Source organism: Pipistrellus hanaki (assembly GCF_964339955.1).
Source record: "Pipistrellus hanaki genome assembly, chromosome: 9".
NCBI lineage: Eukaryota > Metazoa > Chordata > Mammalia > Chiroptera > Vespertilionidae > Pipistrellus > Pipistrellus hanaki.
Window position 1 is genome coordinate 76,485,265 of NC_140511.1, and position 24,208 is coordinate 76,509,472.

Genomic DNA, 24,208 nt, shown 5'->3' on the forward strand with positions numbered 1-24,208 from the left:
CCTCAGCACAACGCTACACAGCCACGCAGCCTCGGGCTCCCAGAGGGCTGGCCAGGCCTGGGGGTGTCCCCTCTCCTGCCCCCACCGGTGCCTGCTGCCACTTCCCCCCAGGTCCCCAGCCACCTGCAACGCCCTCCATCCGCCTCCCCTGCTCCACAGAGGTTTCCCGGCGACAGAGGCCTGCGGGCCTTACACAGACCCCCCCAGCCCCAGTTCAGGCCGGCTTTTCTCTCCAGCTGGGGGCTGGAGGGGTACCATTTCTCACCCGTGGGCGTGGGGGGAGGTCTCCCACTTTTCCGAGGCGAGAAGTTAATGTGCAGGCAGCGGGGAAACTGAGGCAGCCTTTAATTAGGAAACCTTGGGGAGGGCAGCCACACGGTGCCAATCCCAGTGGCATCAGGGCCCGCTGACCCTCCTCCTGCAGAGCGGGAAGTCCAGCCTTCTCCCAAAGGCAGGAGAGAGGCCGCTGCCAGGACAGGCTGGTTCTCAGGCTTCCCACACACCCCCGGGAAGCGGGGAGACAGGCTGTCAGCCCCAAGGATGTCCCACAGCTGGAAGCTCCGGGAAGTGGCCCTCGCTGGCCCCAGTGGCTCCCTCGGTGCGTCTCCCAGTGGCCCTCCGTGGAGGTCCCTCACCCAGCGGGCCCCTCTTCACTCGCAATCGTGGCTGGGGGCTGCAGGGCGCCAGGGCTGGCGGTCACGGTCACCGCAGAGAGTCCGGAGGTGGTGGGAGAGAGGCCATGGCGGGTGGTGGGGGCCTCTGGGGGGCTCGGGTCTGCCGTGGAGAGGACTGGAGCCCCCAGCAGGACGGCAGGGGCCAGTGCAGGCCATCTGGACATTGTGTGGGCCCCAGAGGCCGTGGCTGAAGGCTCTGGAGTAGCGGGAGCCCCAGGAGAGGCGGGAGGTAGAGAGGAGGCTCCTGTGGGGGTGGGAGGCCCCAGGGAGGGCCCGTCGGGGGGTTGGGGGGAGGCCTGGTTCCCTGAGTGGCTCCGGGACAAAGTCTGCAGGTTGGACACGTTGGTTCTCAGGACGAGCTGGAGGAAGTGGGGCGTGGGCTGCTGAGGCCGGGCTGCCAGGGGCCCTGGGCAGGAGCTGCAGGTGGCGGGGTTCTGGGGGGCTCCGCGGGGACTCAGGGCCGTGTCTGCAGGAGGGGGGGGCTCCTGCCCAACCTCCAGGGAATCTAGAGAGAGGGGCAAACTGACACAGTGGCTCTCCGACAGCTGAGACAGCTCTGGGCGCTGCACAGGGCCCGGGCCTGGGCTCCGTTCTCCCAAGCCTCGAACCCCGGTGAGGACCAGCCGGAGGAGAGCAGACAGAGGCCATACCACGCACTGGCCTTGATGGCGTGTGGCACATGACTGCCCAGGCCTCCACTTCCTCATCTGTGAAATGAGCGCACAGGGCTGCTCCGAGGATCCACCAACACGGTGCCTGCTCTCATAGTGCGTGTATTACAGACAGAAAAAGAGGAAGGAGCCACGGACACAGCCAACAAAAAGGCGGCAGTGAGCAGGCGAACAGCTGGGAGCTTTTCAAATGACAGCCGGGGCCACGTGAAGCCTGTGCACCCCGGCGGCGGCCTGTCTCCCCTTTACACCCGAGAAAGTGACCACGTGGGCGAACACTGATGATGGAGGAAGGCAAACAGGTGAGAATAACTCCAGGAGTCCAGAGAGCGCGGGAGCTGAGCCCGGACTCCATGCTCCACTCCTGGCTCTGCAGCCACCGGCCATGTGACCTAGGGCGCTCACTTCCCCTCCCTGTGCCTCGCCGCCTCCCCTGGGAAACGGGGGTGATGGCAGCGCCCGTCTCAGCGGCCGGGAAAGGCCGGGAGGTCCCGGACACGTGGAGCTCTCAATACATATTCGCAGGGAGCCCTCTGCAAAGGGGTTCAGTCCCTGAGTTCTAATTTCCCAAAAAGACAGAAAGCAGAGGAAGCAATTAAGGAAGGAGACCCTGGAGAAGCCAGGGCACGGGGGTGGGGTGGGGGTGGAGGGAAACAACCCTGTCACACAGCGGTCCCCAGCGGGGCTCACCGGGCGCTGGCCATGTGGCCTCGAGCAAGCCCCATCCCCTCGCGGAGCCTGGGGTTCCACAGCCTGCGCCACGAGTTCCGTGTCCATAGGAAGAGGACGGGGGGTGGGGGGGAGGGAAAGTGGGGGGGACATGGGGGAGGGAGACTCGAACTCTTGGCCCGCATACCTGGGCAGGAGCAGCAGTCCCCGGGGGGCGAGGCAGCGTCCGCGCAGGCAGGCGGGCAGGGTGCCTTCTCACAGCTCACCTCTCCCAGCTGGGGAAGCAGAGGGCACAGGTGAGGACGCCCAGAGCACCCCGCCTGCCCAGAGCAGCCCCCCAAGGCCTGCTGCACCAGCCGTGGGACCGACCCACGGCAAGATCCGGAGGCCGAGGCTGCAGAGCGACACCTCACAAAACCGCAGAGGGAGGTCACCTCCGAAGACATGCAGGCAGGTGCCCAAGCGGAAGACGGGCGGGAGGGGAGGGGCTCACCCGCGCTACGGGCCTCAGTTTTGCAAAGGGACCAGGGCCAGCAGCAGCCCTGGGGAGCAGCTCACCTGGCACGTGCACTGGGTACAGGGCTCATCGTCCAGGGAGAACACCTGGCCGTTCCCCACCTTCCGTCCCTCGAAGTTGCAGTCTGCAGGGGCAGAGGAGAGGCCGTGAGCGGAGGCCCGCCCGGAGCCGCGGGCGGGGCACGGATCCCACTCACCTCGGCACACGGGGCAGCACTGGCCGTCAGGGTGGAAAGGGTAGGTGCAGGCGATGGGGCAGTCCACGGGCGAGCAGGCCACGGAGCCCAGCTGTAGGACACAAAACAGGCCCTTCGACCGGGGGCCGGCGGGACACCCGGAGGACAGGTAACGCAGCCACTGAGTGACCACCAGAACCACCGCGGTCGGAGGAGAGAGCCGTGGTGGGGAAGGGGGCGGGGATGGGTGGCTCAGTCAGTCTGTCTTCGCGCTGAAATGCAAGCCCCGCAGGCCAAGGGCCCGGCCCTGTGCACAGAGCTCATCTGTCACCAGGGGAGCTAATCCATGAACTGCCCAAGAGAGCGAGCACCCAAACCCCAGCAGGGAGGCCCGGAGGCCAAAGCTCCCGATGTACACACTGTGAGAGCACGTGGCCACTGGAGGCCAGAGATGGTCCTTCAACCTTTCTGCAGGCCCCGCCCCTTTCCACAGGCCCCGCCCTTTCCCACGCAGCATCAGGCCCCTCCCTCCCCAGCAAAGCTCCCTGGGCACTCTACCCTGTTGGGCCTGACAGCAACGGGGGTTCCCTTCCACCAAGCACTAACGGCCCGGCCACCACACACCTTTCAGGCAGAGGGGCAGGTGGTTTGGGCAGACGTGCGCTCCCAGCCCAGATGCCGAGTGTGGGGGTTCAGCTCTTGGCACTGAGCTCACCAGCTGTGGGGCCTGAGCAAATGCCCGTCTCTGTGCCTCAGTTTCCCACTCGCAGATGGAGCCAGTGGTGGTGCCCACCTCCCCTTCTCCCGCTGGATTCTCCCTCGGACTGAGCTCCTGCTGCCCAGGGCTGAGAGCAGGGGTGGTAGGTGCAGAATGCCAGATCTGGAGGCCGAGGCTGCAGAGCCAGAGCCTGGCCCTCTGTGTGAGCAGAGAAGGGCCGCAGCCCGGGTCCCCGGAGAACCCCTGCCCCGGTCGCCAGGGCAGAGGGCTTTCTCAGGGCAGGTGGACCATCCCCTGGCCCTGGGTAGTGCTGGGCAGGCTGAGGGGCCATACCGCCAGGACCCAGCAGTGACCTTGCTCCTGAGGTCTCTGGGGTCAGGAGCTGGGGCACCCCGGCGAGTTCACCGATGGGCAGCTGGGTGGCCGTACCAGGCAGATGCAGCTCAGACACGGGTCCAGCATGGACGGGAAGGTCTGGTTGTTATGGAAGATCCTGCCTCTGTAGGTGCAGCCTGCGGAGAGGCACGCGGTGAGCGCCACGGTGGGAGGGAGCAGAGGGGATGGCCGGGACCCCGCTCCTGCCAGGGCAAAGGTCAATGCTTCCCTGGGGAGCGACAGGTCAGCTGCTCCTGGCGAAGCTGCCCCAGGGGCTGGGACAGCACACAGGTTCGGCAGAGGGGTCACATGGGGTCCCCTAGCCCAGCCCCTGGGTCAGGCGCTTCCTCCTCTACCCCTCACCCGGTGCACAGGACAGAGGCCTAGGAGACACCTGGTGCCTGTGCCACAGCCATGCCCTCCCCCATTCAGCCAAACCCAAACCCCACCTTCCAGAACATTCCTCCACACACCCCCCCCCCCCACCGCCCCCTGAGGCCCCATGCACATGAAACCTTGATCATACTTACCTCACACTAGCAGGTAAAAAAGCAGGGGATGAGACAGTAGGGAAGTATTTTAAAGGGAACAATATATATAACGTATCTAGTGTATGTTAGATAGAGGTGTATATTATGGATATGTTAGACATAGACATAGATAGTATATCACCAAGAACTAGGAAAACAGAGCCATGAGATTTAAGAGTGGTAACGGGCCCTTCTTCATTTGGTTATTTCTGCTCTGTGTGCTCTAAATGCCCTACTCTGAGCTGTTCCTTCTGAAACAAGGGAGAAGCTTCTGTGAATGAACTGCCACTCTCCCGCGCTCACTGTCCCCGCACTGGCCCCGGTCTGGCCCCTCGCCACCCGCCGAGGCTGCAGGTTGGGCACATCTCCCCATCTGCCTCCTGCACCCGGTCAGGGCCTGCTAGGAGCAAGTTCACATCTCTGAGCCTCAGTTTCCTCATCTGTGAAATGGGGCTGCCCACTGGGCAGTTGTAAGGATGGCCTGGACGGCTGTGCAGTGCTCCACACGGAGGAGCCTGTTGCCTGTGGGGGATTACCTGCCGAACAGTCCGGGCAGCACTGTCCCGGGATCTGGATGGGGTGAGGGCAGGAGTCCACGCAGTCTGTCCGCTTGCAGCTCACGGAACCATCTGCCTGAGGGACGAGGAACTTCACCGAGACCCCAACTGTGATCCCGCAGTCTCATACCACTCACCCCTTGTTCCGCCCAAAAGAGGGCAAGGCTGCAAACTGGCCAAGGCTTGTCCTCAAAAACGCCCTGATGCTGCAGGAGGGGCTGGTCTCCCACAAAGAGGACCCACGACTTGGGAAGGGGTGAGAGCCCCAATTCTGCCCTTGGCATCACCCTGGGCCCCTGGGCCACCCCACCCATGGAGTGCAGTAAAATCCCCTTTACATGCCCCCCCAGGGGTCTATGTCAGAAGACAAGTGCCCTGTCGGCTTTCTGTCCCCTAAGCACCTGAGTGCCCATGAACCTCTCGAGTGACCTCCCCACAACCCCACTCCAACCCCAAGGGCACCCTCCGTGTCCGTAAGGGTCTAAGGCCTTTCACACTCAGCACATGGGAGGGACAGCCTTCACCAGCGGGTGCACACCTGTCACCCTGTGGCCGCAGGAGAGCGGTCTGAGCAGCAGGTCAGGATGGGGGGGGTCTGCCCCACCAGGCCAGGGTGACGCCCTCAGCCCATGGTGCGGGGCCGCCGTGCACACAGGTAAGGGCCTGGCTCCCGCAGCAGAGGGAGCGGTGCACTGAGACACGGAGCCCGCACGGTCGCTTCTCGGGGCGAATGTGTCTGCACGTCCAGCCACCCACCCTTGGCCTCCAGCCCCTTCTCCTCGCCGTTTCTGAGGCGACGTGGCCACATGCTTCACACCAGCGACGACACTCACTCACAGGAAAGGCCTGCACCCCTGGCAGCAGGGCCCTCCTTCGCCTGTGCCCGGGGACCCGCTCTCCCCGCCCCCCCGAGGGGACGCCCAGCGCCTGTGCCGAGGAGTCTCCAGGGTCAGCACATGCCAGTCACAGCCCTTCCTGTCAACCCGGAGCTGGACGGGGCGGGGACAGGCTGAGGGCCTGAGGCAGCCCAGCTCCAGCTCCTGGAGGGCAGGGAGCCTGGGACACGAGGCCTGGGGGGAGGGGCGGTTCGCTCGGGGTGCGGGGGCAGAGAATATAGCCGGAAAGCAGCTGAAGGCGCGCAGGTTGTCTTCACCTGGCAGATGCATAACTCACAGGGGTCACCGGGCGACCAGATCTGTCCCACCGGAAACTCTGCCCCGTTGTCGTCGAGCAAGCAGCCTGGCCGGGACAGCGAGGGAGGAGGACACGTGGGTCCCCAGCCCCCCAGCAAGGACAGACGCCCCCTTCACCCAGGCCATGCACGCAGCTCCGAGGGGATACACTCAACCCTGCCCGGCACCCTCGTGAGTGTACACAGGCCCACTCACACCAACACACCTCACACGTGCACCCGTGAACACACATCCACACAGAGAAGCCACCGCACAGACACACACACACACACACACACACACACACACACAGGCGCACACACAGGCGCACATGCACACACACACAGGCACTCTGAGCCCAGGGTGCAGCTCGGCCGCCCCCTCAGGCCTGTGCTGGTGCAGCCCCGGACGAACGGTCGGCCGGGCGCTCACCTGTCTTGGGCGCGGGCTCCCGGCAGGTGAAGCAGCACTGCCCCGGGCCCAGCCACCACTCCTCGCGGGGGCAGCCCAGCTCCGGGCACGGAGTGAAGGCACAGTCCACTTCCCCGTTCTGGAGAAAGCCGAGGGCACGGCCAGTGAGGGCAGCTCCCCGCCTGGGCCAGGGAGGGCTGAGGAGGGGGCTGCCATCCCCTCCTAAAGCGACAGAAACCTCCAGGGAGCAAGGGGGAGGCAGGGCAAGTCCTGGGGGGGGGGGGAGAGGGCTGGGAATGTGCCAGCTGCTCATCTGGAGGGTCCCCTGCCCGCAGGGCCACAGCCACCAGCAGCTCTCCCCTCGCTCTGCAAGGCAGCATCTGCGCAGGCTCCCTGCCACCTGCGCTCCTGACCTGCTCTCCCTCTGCAGCCAGACAGACAACTTCCCACACACCAACCTGATCTGCTCGGGCCACCATTTAAACCGCCAGCAGCGCCGCCAAGCCCCAGGCCCTGGCCCGGCTGGCAGAGCCTCTCACGACTGTGTCTGAGGCCGAGGCTATCAGCTCCCCCCACCCTCCCCCAACAGGCTCCTTCCCCTGGGCACTGCCCTTGGCCAATGAGCACCATGTCTTCCAGGTGCCAATGGCTCCTTTGGCCTCAACTCCCTGGGGAACCAAGGAGCGTACACAAGCCACCATTGCTCCAGGCTCTGACACGCCCATCCCATCGCCCATCCTATCACCCATCCCATCCCATCCCATCCCATCCTATCACCCATCCCATCACCCATCCATCACCCACCCCATCCTCATCCCATCCCATCACCCATCCCATCCCATCCCATCCCATCCCCCATCCCATCGCCCATCCCATCCCATCCCATCCCATCCTATCACCCATCCCATCCCATCCCATCCTATCACCCATCCCATCACCCATCCTATCACTCATCCCATCACCCATCCCATCCTATCACCCATCCCATCACCCATCCATCACCCACCCCATCCCCATCCCATCCTCATCCCATCCCATCCCCATCTCCATCCCATCCCATCCCATATCCCATCACTCATCCCATCACCCATCCATCACCCATCCCATTGCTCATCCCATCCCATCCCCATCACCCATCCTATCACCTATCCCATCCCATCCCATCACCCATCCTATCACCTATCCCATCCCATCCCATCACCCATCCCATTGCCCATCCCATCCCATATCCCATCCCATCCCCATCCCATCCCATCTCCCATCCCATCCCCCATCCCATCACCCATCCATCACCCACCCCATCCCCATCCCATCCCATCACCCATCACCCATCCCATCCCATCCCCCAACCCATCCTATCACCCATCCCATCACCCATCCATCACCCATCCTATCACCCATCCCATCCCATCCCATCCCCCATCCCATCCCATCCCCCATCCCATCCCATCCCCCATCCCATCCTATCACCTATCCCATCCCATCCCATCACCCATCCTATCACCTATCCCATCCCATCCCATCACCCATCCTATCACCCATCCCATCCCATCCCATCACCCATCCCATCACCCATCCCATCCCATCCCCCAACCCATCCTATCACCCATCCCATCCCCCATCCCATGGCCTATACCATCCCCATCCCATCCCATCACCCATTCCATCCCATCCCATCTCCATCGCCAATCGCCGCCAATCGCTGCAGGGAATGCACACTCTGGCCCCAGGGCATCAGCCTGAGCCTCTCGTGGCTGCACTTGGCTCCCTCCCTGCCTGTCCTGCTCCTGCTCCCCTCACCCATTCTCCCGTTCTCGGAGCGCTCCCTCAGAACATCACCTCCAGGAGAATCCCGCCCCAGGCCCAACCTAACAGCACCCGCCTACAGCCTCCTCGGGTCTGGCCTTAGCATCCCCCTCCAAGAAGGCTTCCCGGAGCCTGCAGTCTGGCTAGGAGCTTGGTCACCTGCCCATCCCCCCCGAGGCTGTGGGCCCTTGACAGAGGGGACTGGGCTGTCTGCGCCTTGCTGTGTCCCCACCGCTCAGCATGGCCCCACGCACACAGTAGGTGCTCCACACATAGCCCTGCAGAAGGATGAACCTCAAGGAGCCTGCGGGAGGCCTTGGTGAGGGCCGGTCCCTGAGCCCGCTGCTGCCTCGGTCTCCCTTTCTCTGCATGCCAGCGTCTCTCCTCCTGGCAGAGGCAGCCCGGGTCAGGGCTGGGCCCTGCACCCTCCCGTCACCCCCATGTCGGCCCCCACCTGGCAGACGCAGGTGGTACACTGGTCGTCATCCCCACTGAACACGGCCCCGTCTGCATGCCACCGGCCCTGGAAATGGCACCTCCCTGCAGAGAGGAAAGGGAGAAGGCCCGTGGGTGGGGGCAGATGAAGAAAAAGGGGAGTGATGGCGGGGAGCTCGGAGAGGCTGGCACTCCCACAGCACTCCACAGCATAGCCCACGCCCCAGAACCCCACTCACTTCTCCCCCCCACACCCCAACAAAATATATGCTGTCACAGCCCAGCCGGTGTGGCTCAGGGGTTGAGCGCTGACCTATGAACTAGGAGGTCAGGGTTCAATTCTTGGTCAGGGCACATGCCTGGGTTGTGGGCTTGATCCCCAGTGCAGGAGGCAGCTGATCCACAATTTTCTCTCATCATTGCTGGTTCTCTCTCTCTTCCCCTCCCTTCCTTTCTGAAATCAATGCATATACATACATCTAACATGCTATTACTTAAAAAATGACAGAGAATGAGCCACAACTAAAAACGTCCTGCACCAAAAGGGCACGGGAAGCTCAGAGCTCACGAGGAAGAGACTGGCCAGACACCGGGGGAGCTGGGAGGACTTGGGGAGAGCCTCTCACCCGAAGATCCCCCACAGGCAACAGCAGCCTCCAACCTGCCAGGCCCAGCAGACACCAGCCAGACTGCCCTGGGTTCAAATCCCACCCACACGACCCACGGAGAGTGACTCGCTGAGCCTCAGTGGGGTTGCTAACAGTTCCTACCTCCTAAGAGTACATCGCCTATTCAAAAGGACGTTTCAATTAAAAACAATACATAACATTTAAAAGAACAAATATTTTGCCAAAACCAGTTTGGCTCAGTGGATAGAGCATCAGTCTGTGGACTGAAAGGTCCCAGGTTTGATTCCGGTCAAGGGCATGTACCTTGGTTGCGGGCACATCCCTGGTGCAGGAGGCAGCTGGACGATGGTTCTCTCTCATCGACGTTTCCAGCTCTCTATCCCTCTCTCTTTCTCTCTGTGGAAAATCAATAAAAAAAGAAAAAAGAAAAAGAAAGCATGTTACAGGGCTTGCTTAAGGTAAAGATAAGCCTTTGGGGGAAAAAAAAAAAAAGAACAAATATTTTAAGACGATGCCAACTCAGCTCTGCGCCTGTCCTCTGTTGTGCCTTCAGGCAGTGCCTTGAGCTCTCTGAGCCTGTTTTCTCCAATATGAAATGGAGCTACAAATAGTGCTCCCTGGGGCGGTGCCCTACAGTCTGGCAAGTGCCCGCGCAGCACTGAGCCGGCAGGGAATGCCGGTGACGGCGTGAGGTCATCCCGGGAACCAGAACCAAATTTTTTAGAAAGGACCAGCTCGGCAGTGGGGAGGTCGAGGCCCCTCTCCGTCGTGGGCTCCACCCCTGTCTGCCTGTGTTGGAGGTGCCTCCGGGGCCAGACGGCAGGCCAGGCCTCGAGCCCAGTCTAGCACCAAACCACTGAGTATGTACAATAGTAGGTGCTCAACTAAAACAGGCAGTTTGAAATGCTTCTCCTGATCTGGGTGTCTAAGCAGAAGTCAATCCCTTCCTCTCTCCTCCACTCACCTCGCCCCCAAAAATACACTCAAAAGACCCATCTCCCCAGAACACACTAACAAGCTCCTTTCTCCCGCCCACCCCCACCCAGTCACTCACCTGGAGCACAGGGGCAGCAGTCCGACTCCGGGGAGGTCTGACAGGGGCCCGGAGGACACTCGGGAGAGATGCAGGACACATTTCCAGCCTGAGGAGGGGAGAGGCGGCGGGTGGGGGGAGAGGAAGGGAGGGGACGGGAGGGGAGAGAAAAAGAGGGGAGGGGGGGGAGCCAGGCTATGGGGCCCCCAGCCATTCCCCACCGGTTCACACCCACCAGGCTTCCCCTCCAATGCATAAGCTACAGAAACCCCTAATGGCCCTCCCAGACCTTCAAATGCCGCCGAGGTCACAGCAAGGAGAGCCTGGTGTTTATTTGGGGTGTTCAGAACATCTCCCCTTCCTATGCGAGGGCCGGACCAGAGGGCAGAGGGTGCTGCCTGCCCCCTGGGGGGGGGGCGTGGAGGGGGAGACGGGACGCCTCGCCAGCCTTCCACAGCATATCCTCCCCCCCCCCCTCCCCCAGCACAGAGGCCAGGGCTCCTCCTCAGGACGCCTTCCAGTGGGCCTACGTTAGCTGCTCAAAGCGTCAAACTTAAAACTGAGTCTTAAACACTTGAGGTTCAAACCAAAAAGCCTCTGGCCATGGAGCCAGCCAGACCCAGTCCGGGGTCCTCCTCTAACGTCCATCGCCCTCCAACCTCGGTTGCCCCGGCTCTCAGGGAGGCTGAGGATCAGGTGAGCTGAGTCACCTGCAAAAGCGCTCGGCTGCTGCACGCGTGGCGCCAGAAGGGGCTCGGCGATGGGTGCACCGTGTCTGCGTGCCCCACCCCACGCGCACTGCAGCTTCCTCGCCGCTGCCAGGCCAGGGCTGCTTTTAACGACCGATGGTCAGAGGGGAAAAACGCCTGGCAGTGTGGCTCAGTGGTTGAGCGTCAGCCTAGGAATCAGGAGATCACGGTCTAATTCCCAGGCAGGGCACAGGCCCAGGTTGCCAGCTCGTTCCCCCAGTGTGTAGGAGGCAGCAATCAGTGATTCTCCCTCATCATTGATATGTATCTCTCTCTCGCTCTGTCTCTGCAATAAGTAAAAAAATATTTTTAAATAAGTGAATAGCCAAAACCGGTTTGGCTCAGTGGATAGAGCGTCAGCCTGCGGACTGAAAGGTTCGATTCCGGTCAAAGGCATGTACGGTACCTTGGTTGCGGGCACATCCCCTGTGGGGGGTGTGCAGGAGGCAGCTGATCGGTGTTTCTCTCTCATGGATATTTCTAACTCTCTATCCCTCTCTCTTCCTCTCTGTAAAAAATCAATAAAATATATTTTTTTAAAAATAAAGATGCTCAGAGTGGCAGTGAGGATTGGTTGGCTCATGTCCCAGCTCTGCTTCCTCCCAGCCTCAGTCTTCTCATCTGTAGAATAGGGACAGTCAAGCTGACCCTGAACAGCTACCAGGAGCCTCGGGTGAGAAAACGGGTGAAAGCACTCAAGCCCTTGCCTGGTGCGCACTGGGTGCTCATAACCAACCCGTGACCGCGCCTGGCAGTGCCTGGCACACAGTAGGTGCTCAGTACGTGTTCCTGGAGGAGGCTTTGCCCAAAGCAGCGTGCTCTCCACACGCTGAGTCTGGGACCAGGGCGCCTTCCTTGTGCTGGCAAACACTTTGCCCGGAGAGAAAAGCAGCTCCCTGGTGGGGGTTCCAGGACCTGTGCTCCGCCCTCACCGGACAGACGGGCCTGGCTGCCAGTTGGCTCTCTCGACTCAGCAGAGCCTCGCTGGCTCCGCGGACCTGCAGGCCTCACATCCCCCAGGCTTTTCAACTCAGCGGGTTCCGACCAAAATCTACAGCCTGAGAACTCTCCCTCCAACTCTCCCTCCGTTCTACCAGCTCACCCCCAACGCCCTCTTCCCGCCTCCAACCCCCAAAGGGCGCCCAGGCTCACCAGGCAGACGCAGACAGTGCAGTTCTCCGTGGGAGGGGAGAACACGGCGCCCTCGGCTCTGACGACGCCACTGTGGAAACAGCCTGTGGGCGACAAGCAGGCGGAGGAGGGTCAGGCTCCTCAAAGCAGAGCGTGTGGTGTCGCCCCCTTCCAGGCAGCAGGCACCTGTGCCTCTCACGGCGGGGCGCCCGGGAGGGGCGGGTCCAGGTCCCAGCACTGTGTGGGCTAAGAACCCTGGAGAGCGGACACCCCACAGGATGCCCCTGGGAGGGCCAGGGAGGGGGCATGCATGTCTGACGAAACCAAAACTGAGCTGAGAGCACGACCCTTTATTCCTGTGGGGAAGGCAGCCTGGGCTCCAAACCTGCCTTCCTGCCCTGGTCTCCAGCGGCCTTGGCCACGCCCCTCCCGCCCTGGGCCTCCGCTGTCTTTCCTGTAAAGTGGGAATGCCAGCTTGTGCCCCGCAGAGGGCTTAGAAGGGTCCACAGCGCAAACGTAAAGTACCCAGCACTTCACCCTGCCGCTCGGAACAAAGTCAGGACACGGTAAGAGGTCACGACTGCCATCCAGAAAGCCGGCAGGGCCTGCTACCCTAGCCCGCAGGAGGCTTTCTCACGGCCACGCCAAGTGCAGCGGCCGCGGCCCCCACATCACAACGTGCACTCGGGCCCCAGCTCCTCCCAACAGAACCTGCTCTCTGACAAGACCCAGCGATGGGTGTGCTCAGTGCGTTTTGAGCTCTGCTAAAGGGCCTGTGAAGAGTGGGGTCTTTGTCCTAACAGCAGAAAAACTGCAAGCAGATTGGAGGAGAAAATCAGAAGGGGGTACCGTTTACAAAGGGTTACTCCTCTGGCTGCAGGATGGGGCGAGGGAAAGGGACTGCAGTGCGCATGTGCAGAGACTCATGGGATGGATGGATGGATGGATGGATGGGCGGACAGACGGACGGACGGACAGACAAGTGGATGGATGGGCGGATGGACAGACAGACGGACAAACGGACGGGTGGATGGATGGATGGATAGATAAATGGATGGACGGATGGATGGACAAATGGATGAATGGATGAAAGGGTGAACGGATGGATGGATGGATGAATGAATGAAGCTCAGAGGGATCCAAAAGATGAAAAGTCCCCCCTGAGGGATATCACAGCATAGACCCGCGGTTCTCACTGAGGTCCCTGGACAGCAGCATCGCCTGGGAACTTGGTAGGAATTCCGATTCCTGGCCCTACCTCACACGTGCTCAATGGAAGCTCTGGGGAGGGCCCAGGGGTCCCCCTGCAGGTAACCCTAAGGTCTGAAGCAGCCTATGAGCCGCAGGAGAACTGGGGGAGGGAAGAGGTGGGACCACACGGGGAACCCCCAGCCGCCCTAGACCAGCTCCCACCTGCACAGGACGGACAGCAGCTGCCATCTCGGGCGGGGATCGGGTGGGAGCAGGCAGCTTCACACGGAGCCTCCTCACAGGTCACCTCCCCGTCCTGGAAGCAGAGCTCCGATCACCACGAGACCACGCACCCGACCGGGGCAGCCCGAGGCCTCGCACCCACCTCGCACCAGCACTGGGCACACCCGGGCGCTGTCCAGTGGCTCCCGGACTCGTACGTGGCTCCCAGGTGCCAGCAGGCAGAGGGCCCTGGAGTGGGCTGTGGGGCCGTGGGGCCCCTGGGCGAGGAAGGGGTAACCCCCGCCCTCTCGTGCGGTTGTGAGGAAGGTCTGAGGGTCCCCAACAGGGGGACGCCAGGCACCAGGGTGGCCATCGGGGTGGCCAGCAGCCTCGCCAGGACAGAAGGGGAGGCTGCCGGTGGGGCTGAGGGGTGAGAGGGCAGGCAGGTGGTCCGGACTCCCGCTGGGGCCCCGGGAGCCCCAGAAGGAGGGGGGCGTCCCAGGGAGAGGGCGGGCCGGCCGGCCTCGGGAAGCAGCAGCAGCACGTTGGGCGGGGGCTGCGGGGGCTGCAGGATGGCGGATGGGGCCAGCACGGCTGTCGGGAACGCTGGAACGGAAGCACAGGGCTGTCCTGAGGGAGGTGGGATGAGGAGCCGGACCCAGCGCCACCACAGTCACCTTCTCCAACACGCTGGGTCCAACACCAGCTGCTGGGCTCTAAGTCCTGGGGCTGCGACACGGTCACAGGGAGACAGATGGGAAAGCAGCGAAGGGCAGGCGGCTGCAGGGGGGGCTGTGCACCTGCTGCCCAGGGGAGCTCCCGGGATGAGCCGAGGCCCCAGAGCACTCGCCAAGGACTAGAAAGAGCACCTTCGGTTTTATACATCGAACCTAAATTTCCAGGCTCGCCGGCAAAGTATGGCAGATGGAGCTGACACCACTGTCCACAGTGCCCCTGGGGCCCAAGTTACGGGGCTCCTATGTCACACGCTCCCCTTTTTTTTCTTTCACCATTTGGGGGGGAACAGAAGGGCTAGGACAGTGGTAGGCAAACTCATTAGTCAACAGAGCCAAATATCAACAGGACAACGATTGACATTTCTTTTGAGAGCCAGATTTTTTAAACTTAAACTTCTTCTAATGCCACTTCTTCAACATAGACTGGCCCAGGCCGTGGTATTTTGTGGAAGAGCCACACTCACAGGGCCAAAGAGCTGCATGTGGCTCGAGAGCCGCATTTTGCCGACCAGGGGGCTAGGGAAACAATGAAGTGAAAAGGGAGAAAGAATGGATAAAGCAATGGAGGGAGGAAGAAGAAAGTGAAGTGTTGTAAGATGAATCAAAAACAATAGTGGGTGGAGAAGGAAGAGGGTTGGCCTGGTGCTGGAGGGCGGGGCCTGACACTGGAAGGTAGGACCTGGTGCTGGAGGGCGGGGCCTGGTACTGGAGGGCGGGGCCTGGCGGGGCTAAGGGTGGGGTAGGGAAGGGGGGGTCCGAGAGCCGGGAGGCGGGGCTGGTCACTAACCTTCACAGGACACCCGGTCCGCCCGCAGCCTGAAGCCAGGCCGGCAGGTGCACAGGAAGCTGCCCACGGTGTTATGGCAGGCATGGTGGCAGACCCGCCTCTCCTGCGGCCTCCGACATTCGTTTACATCTGCGGGAGAGCCTCGCTGCCACGGCTGCTTTGTCAGGCCACCGAGCCTTTTTGCCACCATCCCTTAGGCCACCAGGCCGGGGCCTCCCTGCCCGGGGTGTGGGTGGCTCAGATGCCTGGCAGTGGGGCGGAAGTCTATGCGAGTGCCCTTGGTAGGGTCATGCATGATAGTTGGCGTTTAATGGGTGGGCCAGGGACTCATCCCCCAACAGCAGGCAGCAAAGATCAAGTGCTGGCTGGAGAGGAGCAGCCCACTGGGAACCTCAATCCACACCTCGCACCCTCCCACCCACCGGGTGTCGGTGGTGTGGCCCCATCTGAAAAGTCTCAAAAGTCACTGCCCTGCTCGGGCTACAGGGCAAACACCGACGTCGGCTGGAACAAGGTCCTTTTCCAGGCCCCTGAGACCCCCCTCCACCCCAGGAGCCGAGCTCCAGCCACACGCCGGTCCCTTGCTGGAGACTCCTGCCGATGGGCTGAGAAGACAGGGGCACTAAGAGGCACTGAGGCGGAACGTGCTCTGGTCCCCAAGGGGAGTGAAGGCAGCCAAGAAAACGGGTGAAGGGAGGGCCCTGGGGTGTAGCCGGCTTGAGCAAAGGCTCAGGTGCTCACAGGCTTGGGGACAGGAAGTCCAACTGCCTGCCACAGCTCTGTCCATCCCCGCTCTGTCCGTCTTCCTGATGGGCCTAAGTGGGAAGACGACAGGGTCCTCCCGACCTTACCTACACAGGAGTGCCGGTTGCCGTGGAGATGGAAGCCGGGTCTGCAGGAACACCGGTAGCTGCCAATGCTGTTTCTGCATCTCTGCTGGCACGGGGTCCCCAGGCACTCATCCGTGTCTGGAGGGAACAGGGGAGGCTGGGGCTCGTTCCCCATGGCGTTGTGGAAACATGCAGTCCCTCCTCTCATCGCCATCTCCTGCCCCACTCAGGGCCGGGGGGAGGCCACCTTAACCCCGTCCTCTGTGCTCACATCCGTGTATCAACTCCTCAGTCCCCCCGATCAGCCTTCCCTCCATGTGAACAGGGGTTTGCTTTTTGAATAGTAAGAATTACATGTCACGGGGGTGGGGGCATCAGAATGTTAGAGGAGCTTAGTTGGGGCCAGAAACAGGCTGGGACCACGGGGCTAGGGTCTGGAAAACAGCAGTTTCGAGCACCTCCCTGCCTCTCCCCGTGCTCCTCCCAGGCCTCCCTCTGCACAGCCCCCCAAAGGGCACCTCTGACCAGGCCCCTCCCGCTCCCCGGCTCCCACAGGTACTGCCGCAGCACCATAGTTCACAAACCCTGGGCTGCCCTTCCCATGGGCTCCCCTGCCCCTCACCTTTGCTCTGGCTTTAATTCTTGCCATCTTCCAAGTGCACCCCACTCTTGTGGGCCTCCCCATTGCCCACATTTTCTTGTCTGCTTAAACTGCCTTTCTGGTCTCATATGCTGGAAAACTCCTACTCATACCTCAAAACCCAGCTGCTATAGCACCTCCTGCCAAAGCTTCTCCGAGCTGGTATTTGAAAAGGCGAAACCTTACGAGTCCATCCGTAGGAGAAGGACTGGAGCTGTGGGATGTTTGCACCCAGAGCACCAGGCCGCAGTTCAAAGAACTAAGCAGGGCTATTGGCCCTGATGGGGAGAGACTGCCAAGGCAGATTGTTGGAGGGGAAAGCACGCAGCGGAATGGCTGGGATCCAATTCCAGCTCCGACATGGTCTCAGGCCAGTTATCTAACGTCTGTGGGCTCAGTGTTCCCATCAGGAAAATGGAAATAAACTTCAGAGGATAATTTGGAGGACAAAATGAGAAAACGCAGCCATGGTACTTACTGAGGTGCCCAGACACGATTGTCCGGGACCATGAGCTGTTCATTTCTTATGACATCTCTGTGATAGTGTGTGTGTGAGTGTGTGAGAGTGTGTATGTGTGTGTGTGTGTGAGTGGTGAGTGTGTGTGTGTGAGTGTGTGTGCGTGTGTGTGCGTGTGTGTGTGTGTGTGAGTGTGTGTACATGTGTGTGTGTGTGTGTGTGAGTGTGTATGTACATGTGCTGGGGAGAGGCAGGCGGATTGATAACCAGGTGCTATGGATGAATTGTGTCCCCCAAATCCACCTGGAAAAGCCATAACCTCCAAGTGATGGTGTTAAGAGGGGGGTCTGGAGGGTGGGGCCCTCAGGATGGGATTGGTGCCCTTAGAAGAGACATCGGGCTAAGGGACCTGGAGGTCCAGACTGCCATCCTTGCCCTGCCCCTGGGCTTGCCCTGTCCTTCAAGCCCGGAGCCAGGCTCCCTCCCTCTGCCATATGCGAGGCAGGAAGAGGGTCCTCACCAGGAACGGAGTGGGGGCACCTGGACTTCCACCTCCAGAACTGGGAGGCTGACCTTATGCTGTCCCAGCCGCCCCGCCCGGTCCCGGCGTTCTGTCACAGCACCAGGTCGCTCGCCGGGAGAGCAGGTGCGGGAGTGGGGGAAGGCCTGGAGCTGGCAGCCGTTTCTTACAACGATGACAACATCACACGACAGAGGCTAACCCCGCAGGGCCCGGGGACGTGAGGCCGCTGCCTCGTGGGCGAGTGCTTCCTTACCTAACTCCTAAGGGACAGTCACCCTCCATCGTGAGGGGTGTTCACAGGCCGCTCACCCTGCTCCCTTAGGAGGGAGACGCCTCCTCTTCCGGGGGTCCCCCACACCTACCCCCGTCCCCCCGGTGGCTTTGCTCCCCGCCAGCCTGGGCCGCTGAGGCAGGATGCTCCTTCCTGGGCCTGTCTCCAGAGCCCAGCCACCCGGTCCCTGCCAGCCTCCGCAGCCTCATTGCCGCCCCCGGAGCCGCTCACCTTGGCAGCTGTGGCGGTCGGCGGACAGCTGCATGCCCGGCCCGCACTCGCACACAAACCCGCCTTCCGTGTTCACGCAGTGGCCCTCGCAAGAGGCGCTTAAGCACTCGTCGATGTCTGGGGAGAGAGGAAACCGCCTGGCGTGGCACACGGTGCCCTTGGTCAGGTGCCGGGAGAAAGCGCCCCGCACGGACCCCGTGCCCCCCTCCAGGGAGAAAGGCCAGGCGCAGGAGAGTCACTGCGGATGACAGGGAAGCCAGCGGGAGAGGCCGAGGGCCAGGCCTCCTCTCTGACCCCCGCAGACTGACGGCCAAGAGGATGGCCAGCTGAGCCGTCCCGCCCGGGCAGCCCCACGGGACAGAGGGCGGCAGGAGGCTGGCAGGGCCCTGCGATGCTCACTGGCACCGCTGGGTGCACAGGCCCGCAGGGGACACTGAGGACACGAGTGGGACTGAGACACGGCGCTGCCTCCCCAGATGGTTCCAGTCTGATAGGGCAGGAGCCGTGCACACGCCCTCAGGCCACCCGTGCCCGTGAGATGCGCCCACAGGGAACACCCAGGCCCAGCCGGAGTGTGAGCCGGTCTCAGCGGGGGAGAGATGGCAGAGGACCAGCAGGCTCCGGGGGGAGGGGCCCGTGGGGGGAGGAGGGGAGTCTGAGGAAGCTCTGGGAAGCACAGGGGAGACCTGAGCCCAGCCTGGCAGGAGGCCACGGGTTCCTGCTTGGGAGGGAGGGGGGCGGGGGTCAGGGCTGGGGAGCTGGTTAAGGCTCGATGGGCAGCACCCAGGGCAGGTGACTGGGTACAAGCAGTGCTCCAGGAGGTGCAGGCCTGAGGGGTGAGGGGGGCTGGGAGGCAGACCTCCCCACCCCTGCTTCATAGAACACCCCCCCTGCCCCCGAGAACCACACGGCTCTGCACCGGCTCTGTCCGCTCTGGTCTGCACCGGAGTCCCTGCCCCCAGGCCCGTCACTGCCACCCCCCCCCCTTTGCGCCTGCCCCGGAGAGGAGAAAGAGCAGGGGACACACGCCTCTGGCTCCATCCTCCCTCCCTGCCGCTCTCCCAGCCCAGCCCTGGGCTGGCATCTCCCTGGAACCATCCTGGCAGGAGAGGGCGGGGCATGGCTCCTGCCGCCCCTCCTCTCCCCGGCGCCCAGGCCTCTTACCGGTGCACCTGATGCCCACCGCCGTCTCTGTCATCGAGAAGCCCACGGGGCACACTCGGGCCACCTCCTGGCAGCCGCCGTGGTTACAGGCCAGGTCGCAGCCGTACTCCCCGCAGGGCCCGTGGGCGTCTGCAACGGGCAGCGCACAGGTGAGCGCGCCACGCCCAGGCCCGGCCGCCCCACCCCACTCCTCCTGAGTTCTGCTGGGAAGGGGCCTCTGAGTTTAACCCAGCTCTGCCACCCACAGCCACGGCACCTGGGAGCCACTGATTCTGTGCCTCCGTCTCCTCGTCCATAGAACGGGAAGGAGTGCCTGCTGCTAGGTAGTAGGAGACGCCGTGCTAGCACACCGTGCCCAGTGCCTGGCACATACCTCAGTGCTCAGAGCCCTCCCCGGAGTCCTCGCCGCCCCCGATACCTGGGCAGGTGGGCCCTTGCTCTCCATCCTGGCAGGAGCAGACGTTGGGAGCGATGCAGACGCCACGCCCGCAGCCAAAGGAGCAGAGGGCTGGGAGAGAAAGGAGTGAGGGGCGAGGCGGGGCCCTCTGCCCAGCCCAGGGAGGAGTGCCTGCTGGGGAGTATGTCTGGGGCCCGGGGACAGGCACTTACGAAGGATGCAGTGCCCACTGCCCATGGAGGGCGCCCAGCCTGGGCAGCAGCCACTCCCGAACCCCGAGAGGCAGACGTGGGGGCCCAGCTGGCGTCTGCAAGAGAGGAGAACACATTCCACGTTCCGATGCATCTGCAGAGGGGCGAGCGCCTCCCAAGCCAGTCACTCAACAAGCAGCTCTCAGGACCCGCAGGAGAGGCGACCAGAAGTTTCCAGAGAGAAGGGACCCGGACAGACCCAGTCTGTCCTACAGACACCGGCCCGGTGAGCACAGAGCGGCATGGCCAGCAGAGAGGGCCGCGCCGGGGCCTCAGCTCCGCGGAGGGAAGCGGCAGTGGATGGAGAGCCGCTGGTGTGGCTGCCTCAGGGCTTCCTCTGACACACCCGGCCATCCCTCTGGGACCCATGTCTCTGCTCCCGTCACCTTCGCAGTCAGGGCCCTTCCTTGCTTTATTTGTCTTCGTGACACTCACTCCCTGGGACGTAAAAGTGCTCATTAACTTGTTGATTTTATTCACGGTCTGTCTCCCCTACCACTCCCTGAGGACAAGGGCTTCATCTTTTAGTGAGCACCTACTATGTGTACATGACACATAGTAGGTGCTCACTAAATGGCTGTTGAGGGAAAGGTTAAGAAGAGGAGCCAGCAAACACAGAAGGGGGAGGGCAGCTAGACACGTCCCTCCCCAGGTGACATCTCGGGAAGGGGGATGCCGAAGGGGTGAAGAAGAACCCACTATGCCCACTGCTGGATGAAGCGCTTCAGTGCAGCCCGCCTGCGGGGGCGCTGGACAAGCAGCCAGGTGAGAACAAACTCGAAGAGACAGGGGCCACAGAGGCCTGGCATGGAGCTGAGTGGGATCAGGGAGTTCCCAGAGGCTGGGCAAGCGGGCAGGAACGGCCATGTGTGGGCAGGAGGGTGCTGAGTGGGAGGGAGCTCAGGATACAGGCCTGGAGGGGAACGCAGACATGCCTACCACTGGTTCTGGGATGGGCAGGCAGCAGGAAGCCCACGCAGCAGAACCGGACCCAGGAAGCCTCCCCCGCCTGCGCTCCACCTGTCTGGAGGCTGATGGGCACGGTCTGCGGCCAGGCCTCTGGGAGCACCACTGAGGGCCCTGGCACAGCCACAGGGCTGAGGGCATAGTGCACAAGACAGACCCGCCCCTCCGCGGAGAAGCCCCTGCCAGCTGTGACAAGCTGTCTGAGCACAGGCATGTCTGCAGGAAATGGCCCGCACCGTGTCCTCTGAAGCCTGCTGCTCTGAGGTCATCACAGAACAGGGGGGCCCTGGAGGAGGGGGACCCACAGGCAGGCTGCAGCCAGAGAGATGACGTCAGCAGCCGGGGAAGGAGACACTGAGCCCCTGCTCCCCAGTCCCGCTCTGAAAGGAAAGGGGAGCCAGCCCCTGGCAGATGTAGAGACGCCCTGGGCCTCGGGGCGGCGCGGCGGGGAGACAGGTGGCAGGAAAGCTCCCGAACGCGGAGTCTGGAATCTGAGCAGACACCGGCGGCGGCAGCAGCGGCAGCAAACACCTATGAGCCTGAGCTGCGAGCTGCGCCCCCTGCAGGGCGCCCCTGCGCCCCCACCCCGCAGGCATCGGCCCACGCCCGGCTGCGCGCTCCAGCCCGTCCCCCCGCCCCTCCCGCCGCCTACCCCCGCGGCATCACGCACACACGTGCTCGGCTGACCGGCCGGAGCGGACCCGAGGGGGCGGCGGCGTCTGTCGGGGGACAAACACCCCACCCCCACCCGCACCCACAGGCGGAAACCGAAACGTGACCCGAGAGACCCCGCGGGTCCAAGGTCCGCGGCGCGCAGAGCCCGCGCCAGGGACAGCCCCCTCCCCCGGGCGCCGGCGCCGGAGCCAGGCCCGGCCCGGAGAGCCCCGCACGCTCTCCGGGAAGCCCGCCGACCTGGAGACCAGGCGGCAGCACCTCCGGCCTCCCCGCCCAGGTTTGCGCTGCGGGGCCCTCAGGTGGCTCCCCAGCGCCTGGCCCTCCGGCCCCCCAGTCCCAGCCAGGACGGCCCGGACCCGGGCACAGAGATGCGCGCGAGGCACAGTTCAGTCTCTTTGTCCGGCCCCCACGGACAGGACGCCAGAGGGGAGCCCCGATTCGCGGGTGCCGGCGGCTCTGGGCGCCCCATTCCGCCGGGAGCGCCCCCGCGGCGGGACCAGGGCGGGACAGGCGCGGGGCGCTCACCTCTCCGTCCCCAGGTGCCCGGACGGCTTCCTCCCGGTGTAGCCGCGGGCCGGGGCCCCCGGCAGCAGGAGCGCGACGCCGGCCGCCGCCAGGAGCAGTCCGGCCCACATGACGGACGGCGCGCGTCCCCCGGCGGGCTGGCTCCGGCGCCGGCGAGGGAGGGGGCTCCCGGGCTCGCCCCTCCTCCTGGCGCCGCGGGGAGCGAACCAGCGCGCCCCCAGCTGGCACGCGGGGCCGAGCAGGGGGCCGGGACGCCCAGAGGAGGGGCCGGGGGCCGCGAGGGGATCCCGCGCGGCTGGAGGGTCTCCGCACCTCGGAGCGAAGCACACAAAAGGCAGTGCCTCCCGCCCGCCCGCCCGCGGCCGCCTGGGGAGGCGCAGAGTCCCGGATGGGGTCAAAGATCGGGGACCCCTGGGGGCGGGGTTTGCCCTTGCCCGCTTCCCTGGCCTGGTTGGGATTCGGCTTCCTGAGAAGGGCCGTGGGCGGCAGGCTGAGGCCCGCGGGGGGCAGAGACTGGGAGCAGGGCAGGCGTGGAGCTGGTGGAGCCGATGCCGGTGTCCAGGTGCTGCGTCCTTCCACCTCTGGGCCGTGCCGAGCCGGCCCCAGCCTGCCTGACTGCAGGTCTCCGCCGCGGCCGGCCTGGGAGCCCCTGCAGCTGCCGGGCCAGTCCGAGCGGCGGGCAGGGGAGTGGTGAGCAGGTGGCGGCCAGGCTCATCCCGCGGAGGACGCGGACACCCGCCTTCTCTCTGCAGAATCGTCCCTAGCCACCCGCCACCCCCTGAGGCTTTGCCTCAGCATTTCCCGGGATGAGGTGCTCACTGCCTGTGAAATGCGGGACCAGTCCCGTTGGAATCACCGCTGTCTGGAAGTGCTCACTCTTCCCCCCTGAACCACCTGTTCCTTTGGTCCTGCCTCCACAGCGGCCGCCCACTGCCTGCCGGGCCTTAACATTGGTGGCCACAGATGGACGTGGCATGCCAACAGTAGCCTGGATTCTTGCATTTTTCCTTTCAGATGCCTTTTTTTTTCATATTTTTATTGATTTCAGAGAGGGAGAGGGAGAGATGGAAACATCAGTGATGATAATCATTGATCGGCTGCCTCCTGCACACCCCACACTGGGGATGTGGCCTTGACTGGAATCGAACCAAGGACCTTTCAGTGCGCAGGCCAATGTTCTATCCACTGAGCCACACCTGGCTCGAACACTTTTACTAAAATTTGTTTTGGGGGCAATCCCATGATGCTGTGCATTCATAACAAAGGAAAACCTTGGGTGTTTTTGTTGTGTCTTTATATTGTTTAAATACTAGAGGCCCGGTGCACTGAGGGGGGGGGACAAAGGGGTTCCTCAGCCTGGCCTGCACCCTCACAGTCCGGGAATCCTCAGGGGATGTCCTGACGGCTTAGGCCCAGGAGAGAGGAAGACGGGCAGCGAAGGAACGGCTCTGCGGGAGGAACTCGCTCCGAAGACCCCAAAGCTGAGGTGCTTCCTTGCCTTTTCCTTTTACACCTGAATCTCTCAAAACCAGTTTGAACTTGAAACCACAACTTTCCTGAAACTGTATCAAAGGCTGGTCTTAAAGGAGCCGGCCAATTCGCCTGGGATCAACCCAACTCCCCTGTGGGGACAGAGCAGCCTTTATTCCCACTGGATCACAGGTGGGAATGTGGACCCACCGAGCCAAAGACAGGCTATCTGCTGGACAGAAAGGTGAACCCCAAATATGCCTTCACTTGTATTTTCAAACCTGACACAAAGGACATGAAGCCAGAACCCAAAGGGTGTGTGCCCATAGGGCGGGAGGCCTATGAGGGGCTACTTGCCTGTGGCTTTGGGGCGTGTGGGGGCCGCTGTGGCAGCTGCATCTGCTGCAAACCCATGTCCGGGAAGGCAGCCCAGCCCCCAGCCCAGCAGGTGACTGACAGGCGGCTGGGAAGCAGATGCAGCCGTCAGGAGCCACAGACCAGGGAATCAAAAACCCAGCGCCCGGCACCGTGGAGCGCACATGGCCCAGGAGGTGAGGCGTCACCTCACTCACTACTTGCGAGTGGGAGAGGACCTGTTCCGGCAGCAGCGGCAGGTGCC

The 24,208-nt window shown here is 63.0% G+C and overlaps 1 protein-coding gene across 1 annotated transcript; it reads right to left on the minus strand.

Annotated features, from left to right (window-relative positions):
- Window positions 1–385: 385 nt before the first annotated feature.
- Window positions 386–22,239, minus strand: VWCE (von Willebrand factor C and EGF domains). The gene is made up of 20 exons (XM_084893664.1): window positions 22,120–22,239; window positions 19,915–20,009; window positions 19,724–19,813; window positions 19,306–19,434; window positions 18,142–18,258; window positions 16,041–16,157; window positions 15,190–15,318; window positions 13,829–14,271; window positions 13,666–13,759; window positions 12,274–12,356; window positions 10,394–10,481; window positions 8,730–8,815; window positions 6,491–6,608; window positions 6,040–6,125; window positions 4,866–4,962; window positions 3,854–3,936; window positions 2,728–2,818; window positions 2,573–2,655; window positions 2,202–2,289; window positions 386–1,179 (listed from the first exon to the last, which is right to left on the minus strand). The coding sequence occupies exons 1-20, from the start codon at window positions 22,227–22,229 to the stop codon at window positions 632–634; spliced, it is 2,775 nt and encodes a 924-aa protein (XP_084749790.1). The 5' UTR covers window positions 22,230–22,239; the 3' UTR covers window positions 386–631.
- Between the last annotated feature and the right edge of the window lie 1,969 nt (window positions 22,240–24,208).